The sequence below is a fragment of the Musca autumnalis genome, unplaced genomic scaffold (genome assembly GCF_047663935.1).
Source record: "Musca autumnalis isolate F117 unplaced genomic scaffold, ASM4766393v1 scaffold_4, whole genome shotgun sequence".
Classification (NCBI taxonomy): domain Eukaryota; kingdom Metazoa; phylum Arthropoda; class Insecta; order Diptera; family Muscidae; genus Musca; species Musca autumnalis.
The window spans coordinates 2635513-2649548 of record NW_027411977.1 but is presented as its reverse complement, the minus strand read 5'-3'; the positions used below and the strand labels follow the sequence as shown (position 1 = coordinate 2649548).

Below are 14036 nucleotides of genomic sequence, written 5' to 3'. Positions count from 1 at the left end.
GACCTCTGTAGTTTTTATTGCAAAATGATATCGAGCGAAGTCCCTCTTGTCAATCTCTATCGCCGCATAGAGGATCGTTTCATCAACTGGTTAGAAAATGTTCGATATTTTTAAACTACTATGTATTTATATATACATGCATAAGTATTGTGTGTTTTTATGTGTAAATTTAAATTGAAGTTTTTTCAGAGTCGAGTCGTTTGTTTCGTTTTTTACAAATCAATTTTTCAATATCCCAACCTTTTACAAGCTATAGTATGTCTTTGTAGTATCCCTGTAGGGACTGTGGCCGATTTAAAGCTCACATAAAGCTAGCCTTTTTTTAAACATAAGTGGCATTTTATCGATAATTTTGCCTTATGCCAACTGACTAATTTTACAAGGCGATGGGCGCCTGAGTAGTCAGTATTGTCCAACGCCAGATAACTTTTGGACTGATAATAAACTAACTTTTTTTTGCCTATTTTTGGTCAGTTTAAAACAGGCCTGCTCAAGGTGCGCACCTGAACTGTCGGTGTGTGTCAATTTTCTCACACACACAATTTAAAAAGAGAGCTTTTGTTTTTGTTTTGAATATTTTCAAAATTAAAAATCAGTCTCTATTGAACATTCAATGAGGAAGGTTCTGTTTTCGAATTTGTCTATGAATTTATATGCGTACACTGAAAAAATGAATGAAGATACTGAATACGAATTTTTATTTGCCTAAAATTTTTACGGCAAATTAGAGTGTTTGGTTTGTCAACGCACTTTGGTTTGTCACGAACTTGATTTGCAACAAATTATAACATCAACAGTCACATTTGGTCAAAATAAAATAATTATTCTACTCTATATTTTGAAATATAAAATAAAAAAAAAACTGTTACGATATTTCTCACAGTATACAGAGAGACAAAGGAAAATTGAAATTTGTGTATTTCAAAACCAACACAATTACAAAATGTGTTTGTATGTGTCTGAGCAGGCCTGGTTTAAAACATAATGTGAAAAAAAACAATTTTTGTTTCTGTGTGTTTTTTATTTTTGACTCTTCATATTCTCTCTCCCTCTCTTTGTCTCTCTTTCTCTCTTATTTGTTAGAGGGAAGAAGGGGCAAATTTGTATATTTCCTTTGTGTTCCTTTTTAATTCCAGAATAATATGAGTAATATGTACGAATATGTTCAGTGCATCAACACTGTATTCTATAACTGGATGCTGCATTTATACGAATAATATTAAGAAAAAGCAAGTGCGAATTATTTATACATTTGTGCCTTATTTCTTCGACAACACCAATACTTTGCAGACGGTACATGTTTCTGTTTTCATAGTGGTTAATCTCTAGATAACTTTTCGACTAACTTTATATTGGTCGAAAAGTTATCTAGACATGGACAATTGCCGAAAATTTTTCTCTTCAAAGTGGTTCATCTCTAGATAACTTTTCAGCCAGTTTTTAGTCAGTTTAAAAATTATCGATCTATTATCAATCATTTTATCAACTGGTTAATAAAAGTCCGACAGGGATGTCTTTCATACGAAACATTCTTAAGTATATATGTAGTGGTTCAGAGCGCTAAGATGTCAGCAAAATCTGTTGGTTGGCGACGACCTTGGTTCAAATTCCAGCCGTGCTTACGCTAAATTTAAGTTAATTTTTTTCCTTTTGTTTTCTATTTTATTAAATCAGCTATATGAAAGTATCATCAAAACTTTTGACTGTTTATCTAACAGACCCCAAAGGATACACATTACAATGACCCTTAAAGAGTTAAATGTTTAACGCAGCACATCATGTTTTAGTTGTGGATTAGTCACAATACATCATTTCTGAATGTTTAAAATAATAACTAAGATTTGTTATCATGTAGAAACCGCAAATATGGGTTGCTTTAACTTTATCAATTATTGTTCTCTGCTTGATAATGTATTAAATAAATATATATGACACACATTTTTAGTATATTTTATAAAGTACATATGTGTAAACATTTAAGCTAGAATTTTTCTTAATATTTCTCACCTCTTTGTATGTGTTCTTTCTTTTCGTTTTTATTTTCTGCTAACGCCCAACAGTAGGCAACAAATGTTTAATATTAATTTGCCATGCACCATGGAGAACAAGGAAAACACTCGGCCATTTGTGATACGGGAAAACAGCAGTGATAGCAGCGATGATGATAATTCACGCATACTCTATCGCGACGATGACACATCGCGTCAGGCAAAAATTGCCCGCAAGGAATCGCTGTCATTGAAATTGCAATTGCGTCCCGACAAACAGGATCTAATCAATCGCAACATCTTGCATCCCGTCAATGACAATGATGTCAAGGAATCGAAAGAAGCAATCGGTGCACGTCTCATACGGCGTCTATCGATGCGGCCGACAGCTGATGAATTGGTGGAGCGTAACATATTAAAGAGTAAGTAAATGTTCTCTGAAATACACGTATAGAATTTAATTTCATGGCAATATTTTCGTTCTATTCTCCAACACAGCACAAACACCCGCCGAAGAGAAAAAACAAAAAGAAGAGAAGAAATCTTATTTATTGCGTAAATTAAGTTTTCGACCCACCGTCGAGGAGCTTAAGGAAAAGAAAATTATACGATTCAATGATTATATCGAAGTGACTCAGGCCCACGACTATGATCGTCGAGCTGATAAGCCATGGACAAGACTGACACCAAAGGACAAGGCTGCCATACGTAAGGAATTAAATGAATTTAAATCATCCGAGATGGCAGTCCACGAGGGTAGTCGACATTTAACAAGGTAAAATTAAGAGACATATTACCTTTTTTGCACCTACATAAAGGTTTAACTAATACCTATACCTTATAAGTCCCATAATTCTTAAGAGTGGTCTTTTCATCATATCGTACAATGAAATTTGTAGTTTAGAATTTTCCGCACCATCACCATGTGTGTCTCCATGTACATTTTTGGATGAATTTAAGTGGAAAATTGCAATTTATTTCCAGTTCCTCTTAACTTGTATCCTAAACATGAAGACTGCAAAAACGTGCAGTGTTCCTTCTAGAAATAGGTTTCCTTTTTAATATTTTAATTATAGCAGCGTGATTTTATTTTTATCCCAATGATATACTGCTGTATTCAAAATAATAGGAATGTTCTAAAAACATGGCTAAACTTCTCCATTTTGCCCTATTTTGTTTTTGTTTAACATTGTAGTCACCCCAACTGCTAATTCATTAACAAAAATGTGGCAATTTGTTTTACATGATTTAGTGTTTACACCAACGTTGTAAATAGTCTTCAAATTTTTTGTTCAACAAATGGTCTGTTCCTTTACTTATGAAAATGGTAAAACCGGCAAAAGTAGTAAAAGTTGAAAACTGCTCCCATATGAATTGTATTGTGTCTGAAGTAAAGGAACGCTTTTCGAGTAAAAAGTTGTAAAACTTGAAGATTCTTGAACGTAAAGGAACAGGGCTAAAAAGGAGTGTGAAAGAAAAAGGACAATAACAATATTTTTGGTTGAATTTACGACCAAAACTGTAAATATTTTAGTTTATAGTAATAAATCCAATAGATTTGAGATAGCCAAAAACATGCTATTGTCCTTGTGGCGATTTTTCCCATAAAATGAGCAATTATTGGGCAATTCAATGGATTTTTACGGAAAACCTTTACCGAGTAGAGTTGTTTAACACTCTGGCTGTTACCTCGAACAGTATATAATGATTGGTATCCCATAAATTTGTGTATTTTGATCCTTGAGTCCAGGGCTTGGATTCTTGTTTGAAAATTTGAAATGAAAAAATATTTCCTTAAAAAATTTTTCACTTGACAGTTTTTTCCTTTATAAAAGTTTTCATTCCACGTTTTCATAGAAACAGAATTGACCCCCTGGTTAAGCCAATTTCCTTTAGCCCTTTATATAAGGATCGTCCAAAATAGCGTATCTATAAGGCATTTATTCCTCGACCTAATAATATTTTGAGGCCCACAGGATGTTAACTTTGCGTTTATAATTAATTTCGCTTCTATTCAAAAAATTGTTAAAGCGTGATACGTTAAAATGTAGTTTTATACCATTTTGTGATAGGCAGGATTTGATTACACTATGGTTGGTATATACCGTGTTATATTTTTCTACATAAACTTACGTTTTCCATTCAAAAATACTTCATTTAGATTAGTTCAATTAGAAAACTGTGTTTTATACGATGCAAACCCGAATAAACATATTCGTAGGGCAACTTCAAAAGTCTTCCTTTAAAGTTGGCTTTTTAACAAAGTGTGTAGAAAAATGTCTCATATGCCAGTCATCCAATTTTTCAAATATGAATAAACTAATTGTTCTGCGAGCAAATAAGATGCTGGGCGCCTCAAAACACTCTTTGGTTGAGGAATGAATGCCTAATAGATGCGTTTTTTGCTGATCCTTACATAAAGAGCTAATGGAAATTGGCTTAACCCCTGCTCAAGGATCAAAATACACAAATTTATTCCACAAACATCCCAGGCGGGACAAGAGAGACTTCCCACATATCAATGAGTGCACCCCGATTCATATTAGCTCAATGATATGGGACCTACAGTTTATCGCCGAATCCGAACGGCGTGTCCTATGACACCACTTGTAGAGAAGTTTTACATGGTTGAAATACTCAGGAAATGTCGCCTACATTACTGAGGGGTATTTTGCCATCGTTGAAAATTTGATCTTGCCTATCCGGGGAATCGAACCCACTACCTTCTGCGTGCAAGGCGGATCTGCATACCATTGGACCACGATGGCACCCAAATGTATGGGAAACCAAACATTACATTGTTCGAGGTAACAGCCAGAGTGTTAAACAAATCTAATCAGTAAAGGTTTTGTTGAATAGCCCTATAATATATGGGAAAATCGCCCTGTTTTTGGCCACCTCCAAAGGACTTTTGTTTTCATATAAACTTAAATATTTACAGTTGTGGTCGTAAACACAACCAAAAATATTTTTATTTTCCTATTTTTAGAACAAAAAAATCTTAAGGCGATTTATAATGTTGGTGTAAACAGTAAAAAATTTAAAACAAATTGCCACATTTCTGTTAATGAATTAACAGTTGGGATGTCAACAATGTTAAACAAAGAAAAAATTGGCCGAAATGAAGGAGTTTAACCATGTTATTTGGACCATTCCCTTTTGTATATGGGCACTCCTAGTATTTTAAACACCGCTGTAAGACATCCTTCTTTTATCGTCGAATCACAACAGCTATCGAACTTTCTACAAAATTATATGAGATGAATCATTTATTCCTGGAGCATTTCTTAGTGTATTATTTTGGATGCATTCAGTTTTGTAAGCATTTACAATAGTCCTCGGGAGTCAGATTTCCTATCCCATTGGTTGAAAAAGTATCATTTTCCATACCAGAGCACGGATGTATTTTTCTGACGGCACGCTGGATATGAAAACCAATTGACTAACAGTAGTAGTTATACAATTTGATTGTATTTTCTCTTGCTCTGTTGAAGGTCGTTTCAAAATACTCACAGAGGGTCTATTTGTTCCTATGCTTTCCACAGGTATTTCGACGTTTTTAAAGCGAAAAACAGACTGTTATACATTGGTAAATTTTTCGACAATACATATTGAGTTAAAAATTAATTCTTTGCATACTTGTGTCTAGCCGATTCATCATTGTTTATTGTTAATATGTTCTCATGCGTCTTTTATCTGTCTAGCCACGACGGCTTTCTCATCAATGGAATTTATCACATTCTATGTTGTTAGACCATTATTAGCCGCAGAAGCCATACAAATGCATAACGACTACAAAAAATTGCAAAAATGATTAGTTTTATAATACTGTTTTTTCCGTATTATTGTTTTAGTCTGTATTTATTATAAATCACAAATAAACTTTGCATATTTTGAAGGAATAATGTTTTGAGGACCAATAAATAGCAAGAAATTTGTACAAAAAAACATAGTTTTTACATAATTTGTTACCATAAACGAACAATTAATATGCAATTTTCAACAATGTTTGTTTTTGCAATACATTTGTTGCCTAACTATTTTCAATCCCTGTTATCGCTGACACCGCTTATGTAGAAGCTTTACATAACTAACTACTCAGAACGGTAACTGGTTATTCATTTTTATCGATTATTCGATTGCAAATCATCAAATAATGGTCTGAAAAATGCACATACAATTCCCAATATAAACTAAAACAAAATCGTACCTATGTAAACATGTATTAGAACAGTAGTATGATCCGATCAGCTTTTTTAACCCTGCTAACCATAATTTACTTTCGTTCCAGGTTCCATAGGCCATGACAATTGCAATGGCAACAGAAATTAACGATAAAAACTCCATACCCAACAAAATTTTGTGCAACAAAATATACAAAATTTTAAAACATCAATACAACAATAACTACAACATAAAAAAAACCTACCAAAAAAAATTGTAAAATTCTTTAAAAAAAAAAATAACAACAAAAAAATGAAAGAAGTCAGCAAAACAACAACTCAACAAACGTGATTGAAAAGTAACAAAATAAAATAGCTAACAATTTTGGGTTTCAACGGCAACAACAAACAACTCATCATCGCATAGAAACGAGCAACAACAACAACAACAATGATATGAAGAAGAATATTAAAAAGTCAGTTGGACATTTTCAATTGCAAGGCAGGCACATAAATGGGATTTCGGAGATAGAAACTAATGTTGATACTTCTGTTCGAAGCAATTGTCGACGGTAACTGATTATCATGGTTATGCATACATATGTATTTATTTGAAATTTAAATTTATAAATAGTTAATGTATTTGTTAACACATATTTTGGCAATAGTTTGTTTAATTGAAAAATTGATTTGGGTTACCATTGACTAATTGGTAAAGATTACGGCTTACAGATATATGTATATGTAAAAATTATTTAAACAAAACAAGAAAACTAATAATAGTACATTATTTGTGTGTATCAATAAAGCAATAATCCTACTCTACACATTATTTTGATCATTTAGCCAATGCCAACATTTGAACGATTGTTGAAAGGGCTCTGTTGCTAAATATCCATTGGAAATCTATATTACCTCAACTCATTCGTGTGGTTGGCCATATTTCAGTGACCAACGAAAAGAAAAATAAAAATAACAAAACAATGTTAGGGGATATTAATATTCAATAATACTCTTTTATTTTGTGTACAAAACAAGGAAATATCCTTGCACACGGAAATGCAATCGATTACAGTCCATATACATACATACATGTATATGTTATAAAAACCTTTAATAAACAAATTTTGTTTAAATATGATTTTCCTTGTTTGATTTTGATTCGACACTTCATAATGGTTGAGTCAACATTCCTTTATTTAATGACTCGTCTTCTATGTTTGAAATGTATGAACTTCTTCATAGAAACAGCAACTAAAAAACTCAAAAAGTTGTTTGCTAATCCAAGCTGAATTTTAGTTTTTGGAAAAGAAACAAAAAATTCGAACAAAAAACACATTAAAATGTAAACAAAATTCCATTAATATTAAAGCTGATAAATATACAAAAAGAAAAAAAAAACAACCAACTTAAAGTAATAAACAAAAATATTAATAATAACAAAACACACAAAAATATGATAAAGTCAACCTTAAATATTGTTAACAGAAGACAAATTTAAACAAAAATGTAGTGAGAAAACAATAATCATCCCACTTAAAAATAAAATCTTTTGAAAAGAGAAATTTAATAAAACGAAGAACAAAACAATTTTACTAAAGTGTTTTACTTGCACTTTATTGAGAGGATACATACACACACACAACTAACTAAAAATAAACAAAAATTGTTTATATTTTACTGCATACCGAAACAACCATTGTAAATATTAATATTTTCTTTCTATTAAATTTAAATAATTTTTAGTATTTAATTCTAAAAAACAACAAAACATAATTTAACAAATATAACGTCTGTAATTATTATATATGTATGTTTTGCAACTGGAAACAACAAATCTGTTTATAAAAATATAATTTGTTTTTATTTTGAAAAAATACAGCTTTTATGTAATATTAAATAATAGAAATTTTTAATGATCTTCAACATATTCTTGTTTATGCTTGTCTGTCATAGTAAACGGGGGATGTATATTTTGAAATGTGTACTGTTTCTCCATGTTCGAAGAGTACAGTGTGTATATCAAAACATGTCAGTTTTAACAGTATGTATGTTAATTGATATTGAAGAACACATCCTTATTCTTATATACCCATCTTATTTTGTTTTGAAAGTACAAAGAGATCCACTGTGATTGTACAGTGACTACTTGTTTTGGATTTGCACAGTTGCAGTTTTGTATAAATTAGACTATGTTATTGCCCCATTATGATTCCATTGGCAACATGGTAATAATGATTCGAACAAATTTGAATCTTAATATCAGTGACATGTACTGCTTAATACATCCATTAAAATTTTAAAATAAAAGTAGTCAAATGTGCTTTACGCCTTTTGCACTCTACGCTCAGGCTTATATTTATCCCGTAGACTATGTCCTCTTTTTGGTACGAATCCTGTAATGACATAAGCCTTACCTCTTCCTCCATCAATTGATGCAAGGAAAATTTCTCAATGTCAATCTGGACTAACAAACGACTTCATTTACAATAGAATTGAGAGTACTCTAAAAATAATTTTTAAATATTTCAAAACACAGTACACACACTGGGGAAAAGTATAATCAGATTGGAGCTCTGTAAGTGTACCATGATCAGAACTCATAATATACAGGCCCTCAAATGAAATGCTTTAATTTGATTTACGTATGTATGTTTAAAAAAATAATTGTTTTTTTTTTTTTTAATTTAAATATAACTGGACAAGAAAAGACGTGCACATTTTCAAATGAAGAAAAAACGATTAAATACCAGATCAGGAAAAACTATTGCTTAAATAATTTTTTGCTTTATATGATAAAAAGTGCATTATCTCGATTTCTTTGTCGTAAAATGTATGAAAACATCTGCCAAACAAATCGACATATAGCCATTATCTCAAATACAAAGCAAGTCTAAACGTACTCTTACAAACTATTCAGCATTCGATTTGATTTGTATATGTGATTTTATATTTTTGTCGAAAAATGTATGGAAAGGCAAGTGTTAAATTTGTACTAAATTCAAAATTGTTTTTAATTGCCTTTTCTTTTTGTTTTGAAAATTACAGAAATATATACTCTAATTTTATACGTTAATTAAAGTGTTAAATAATAATACCGATGTATTTTAATAATAATTTTTACAACAACAACTATTCCCCTTCATACATATTTGCATACATCAAGAAAAACAGACATACACCAACACACGCAACTGCAGTAACATTTACACATATATATTTAGGTATATATAAATATATTTAAAAATTAGAAAGAAAAACATTATGTGAGCCAAGTGAAAAAATAAAGTCTTCATTTAATTAAAACTATAAGTAAACCTTTTTTATTATTTCCAATACAAAATTTGGAGTTTGAAACAGATTGGCTTTGGCTTCCATTCTGCGTTAGATAGATTATTTTTTTTTAACAAAAATAGTATAAATATTTTGAATAAAACTTGATTCGACCTAAAAATTACACGAATTTTTGTAACACATACTATACGTCACCTGAAATTTTTTTGAGACGTAGCTGAAAAAACCATGCGTTTACAGGAGAAACACAACGTATCCAATGTTACCCATTTTCCGCAATGCCATTTCTTGAATAGTATAATTTATAAACGTAGAAGCTTGACATTTTATAAATTATGTAGCAGATTTAATCAAATTTTGTTGTTTGAATTGCGTCTTTGGGCATTTCAGGTGACGATATGTATAATTGTCTTTGAAACAAGAATTAGACAACTTTGCCTCGTCCTTATGTGACTTTTGAAAACAATCGAACGTTCTGTTGTTGAAATTGTAAAAAAATATATTATAAAAATATATTTTTCTTTACAAAGATTGTTGAACTTTCGACAATTAATGTGGCTGGTAGGGCGATTTCCCGATATGGCCCATACTAATTACTATGAAAATAAAGATCGGTTAGAAGGTACGTGTTAACGTTAACAAATCGCCATCAAATTCCTTATTTGAGGCTTTTGGATCAAATGGAAAATAATGGATGGAATGCATTACAATAAGGGTTCGATTATGGATAGCAACCCAAGTCCAATTGCATATCACACAGCAAATTTAGTAACAGAATTTTTTTATTTCCACATTAAAATTTATACTTTTTTACAATTAAATTAGTTGCTGAAGATTCAAAACACTGATATTGATTGAATTTTGACAAAATTTCCTTCTTTTTACTCATGGTGTAATAATGTCGTTATTTGCGTCTGTCTAATGTACTTACCTATACATACATATATAATCAATTGATAATTGTAAAAATAAAATTGCAAAAATAAAACATAAAATGATGATTATTCTGGGTATTTTGAAAAATTTACTTATCTCTTTTATAAAGTACCACAGACAAAAAATTGCAGCTTTTGTGCATCCCCAATCACCAAAAACAAATTAGCACGACGGACAACAGATCAAAAAGTAAATCCCCTTCTGCCTACAGAGAAAATAAAAATATTAATTTGTTGAGAAGCTGATAAGCAAAACCAAAAGATCAGAAAAGAAATTGCAAAAATAAATAGCATTCGTCATTTTAATGGACACACAAACAATAACCGCACCTCAAACCGTAAACACACATATCATTTACAGCAAATATCGAAATGAACACATCATTAATAAAATACTTTGCTTTGGTTGCATTGGGTGAGTAAAACATATTTATTTGCTCAACCTTGACGTCCTTTGTAATCAGGATTTGTTGTCAGTTATGCATCAATGTAAAGCAATTTCTATCAAACCACGCAGCAGTTGGGGTGCTGTGGCAGCACGCTCTCCAGTTCGAATCAATGGTGCTGTAGACTATGTTATTATTCATCATTCCGACAATCCCAATGGATGCAATTCGGAAAGTTCCTGCCAACGATTGATAAAAAATATCCAAAGCGACCACAAAAGTCGTCGCAACTTCAGCGACATTGGTTATAATTTTATTATTGCCGGTGATGGTAATGTCTATGAGGGCAGAGGTTGGGGGTACCAGGGATCACATGCCCCAAAGTACAATCGCAACAGCATTGGTATTGTTTTTCTGGGTAACTTTGAAAGTATGTGGAACTAAGATCACAAAACAAAGCATCGATATAATTATTGTTTTTTTTATTTTTAGACACTAAACCATCGGATCAAATGCTACAGAATGCCAAAGACTTCATTGCCCAAGCTGTGAGCGAAGGATATTTAAAGGAAAATTATACTCTATTGGGGCATCGTCAAACAAAAGCAACCTCTTGTCCTGGTACAGCGTTGTACAATGAAATTAAAAGCTGGCCTCACTGGAGAAATATTTAATGTAGATAAATTAAAATAAGTTAAAAAATTACTTGTAGCAACAACAAATACACAAGTTATGTAAATTAAAACACATATTTTTATTAAACAATATTTCTTTATTTTAATATTTTCATAAACTTCACAAACATGTAGTTTAGAATCCAAACATAAACTGAGCTCTCATCAGAGATGTTGTTAATATTTAAAATAAAATTTGAAACATAAAAGAATAACCGATTAGAGAGAAAGTAATACAATAACAATTATGACTTAATGTAAAAGAAAATAAGTTTAATGACGAGTGTTAAAAAGAAGAATTCGTTAATTGATATGTTAAGGAAATTAATAAAAGGTGTGAAAATCAAATAGTTGATGAATTATAAGAATGATAAATAAAATACACTGAAGAACATGATTGCCCTGAATTAAATTAATAAGCCCGATCATGAATATCAACTCCTCGTGTGTTTTCTCACTCTCTCCTTTAAGTTGTAACAGCAGAGAGACAAAACTCACGGGGAGTTTACCGGGTATGTTCTGTGACACACTTCACGCCTCAAGCATTTATTTCACCCCATTTACGCCTATTTTTCGAGTATTTTATGGACGGACTAGGGTGTACTCTTCTTTTTAAATACCCTAAAGAATCTTAGTCCCAAGAAATTCGCAAAAAAATAGCATTTTGACGCGTGAAGTGAGAGATGAAGTGTGTCTCAGAACCGTTGATGTACACGCCTGCACGTTGTCGTAACAACAGAGAATAACAAATCCAAATGAGAGCCATGTCAGCCGTTGTTTAACAAAGGGACATTACTCTCGCAACAATTCTCTCTCATTTATTTTGGACATCAATGCTCAGAACATACCCGTATATTCACGATCGGGCTGAGCAGCTAATGAAAGTTGCCATAATTACTTTATGTATGGTAACTTTCAAATAATGTTGTGAACCTCAGTTGACGAAGCGGCTATTTTTCAGCAAAAACCTATTTTCAGTTGCAGTGAACATTTTCGAAGAAACAAGAAGTAAATTAGAAAGCACATTTTCTTATAAATTGTTGATTGATTGCATCATTAATTAATTTTGTGTATCAAAAATATGGTGAAAATAACCACAAAACAACGGTTTGAAATATTTTCTTATTATTGGTCTGTTCCTTTACTTTTGAAAATGGTAAAACTGGCAAAAGTAGCAAAAGTTGTAATCTACTTCCATATGAATTGTATGGTGTCAGAAGTAAAGGAACGCTTTTCGAGTAAAAAGTTGTAAAACTTGAAGATTCTTGCGCGTAAAGGAACAGGTCTTATATAAGAGAGCTTAGTGATGAGTGAGTGACTGACTGACATATCATCGCCCAGACGAAACCGCTAAAGATAGAAAGTTGAAATTTTGACTGTGGGTTGTTGGTGTGTAGGGATGAGATAAGGCTTGTTTTTTGGAAATTCGTCCTAGAAGGCTACGAAAAGTACTGAAAGGTACTAAATATGGTACCCATTGTATTAGGCAAACGGGAAGAGCTAGAATTCTGAAATTTGGAACGAGGGTCACTGATGGAGGGTTAGAGAGATATACAAAAGGGTTTTTGAAAATTCGAACTATAAGTGTGCGAAAAGTACTAAAAGTTACTAAATTTGGTACCAATGGTATATTTTTAGCGGATATAGCTACAATCTTCAAAGTGGTGTTGATATAAGGAAATTATTTTGGAAGTTCATACGTATGTGTACGAGTACTAAATGGTGAATACTTATGTGTACGAAAGTACTAAATTTGGTACAATTTGGATTTGGATAGACCTGGAAACCTAAAATTTGGAATTATGATTAATAATGGAGTGACGGATTAAGGTAGTTTTGGAAATTCATACTTATGGGTACGGAAAGTACAAAATGGTACTAAATTTGGTACAAATTGGATTTGTGTGAACAGATAGAGCTGGAATCCTGAAATTTGGAATTACGATTACTGATGAAGTGAAGGATTGAGGTAGTTTTGGAAATTCATACTTATGGGTACCGAAAGTACTAAATGGTACAAATTGGATTTGTGTGAACAGATAAGGCTGGAATCCTGAAATTTGGAATTAAGTTTACTTTTGGAGAGTAGGAATGAGATAGTTATGGAAATTCGTACCTATGGATATGGAAAATGGTACTTAAATTGGTACTACTAAATGAAACTTAATTTGGCACAATTTGGATTTAGGTGAACATATAGAGCTGGAATCCTGAAATTTATGTATAATTAATGGGCCGATTCCGTACAGCGAGGCGAGTCGTGTCGCGTTGCCAGTTGCAATTTTTCCATTACGTATGGCAAAAGTCGCACGACGACGTCAAATTTTGTCGCCGTAATGTTCATTTTCCGGCGACAACAAATTAGCTGTCGCCGTTCATTTTTACTAACGAATAAAAATAAAAAAAAATAAAAATAACTTGTTATCGACGATTATTTTCTATCGCTGTACGTAGTGCATTTTTTAAATTTTGTCACAGAGACGATAGACGACGCGACAGGACTCGCCTCGCTGTACGGAATCGGCCCATAAGGTTACTTATAGAGTGTAGGATTGAGGTAGTTTCAAAAATTCGTACTTATGGGTACGGAAAGTAC

General features: G+C 32.0%; 2 protein-coding genes across 24 annotated transcripts in view; both read left to right on the top strand.

The window, feature by feature from the left end:
• LOC141404013 (phosphatase and actin regulator 1) overlaps nt 1-9463 on the top strand; it is a 553592-nt gene extending 544129 nt beyond the window's left edge. For 21 of the 23 annotated variants that reach the window (XM_073987202.1, XM_073987199.1, XM_073987207.1 and 18 more), the window contains 3 exons: nt 2061-2410; nt 2487-2763; nt 6280-9463. In XM_073987202.1, coding sequence (XP_073843303.1) covers nt 2061-2410; nt 2487-2763; nt 6280-6295 — 643 coding nt within the window. In that variant the 3' untranslated portion in view covers nt 6296-9463. The remainder of the gene's footprint in view (nt 1-2060; nt 2411-2486; nt 2764-6279) is intronic. The other 2 variants (XM_073987187.1, XM_073987192.1) reach the window with 1 other exon arrangement.
• Nucleotides 9464-10493: 1030 nt separating this feature from the next.
• On the top strand, nt 10494-11837 carry PGRP-SB1 (Peptidoglycan recognition protein SB1). Its single transcript, XM_073987212.1, has 3 exons — nt 10494-10795; nt 10858-11196; nt 11259-11837. Exons 1-3 carry the CDS (start codon nt 10753-10755, stop codon nt 11438-11440), a joined length of 564 nt encoding a protein of 187 aa, XP_073843313.1. The 5' UTR covers nt 10494-10752; the 3' UTR covers nt 11441-11837.
• Nucleotides 11838-14036: the final 2199 nt, after the last annotated feature.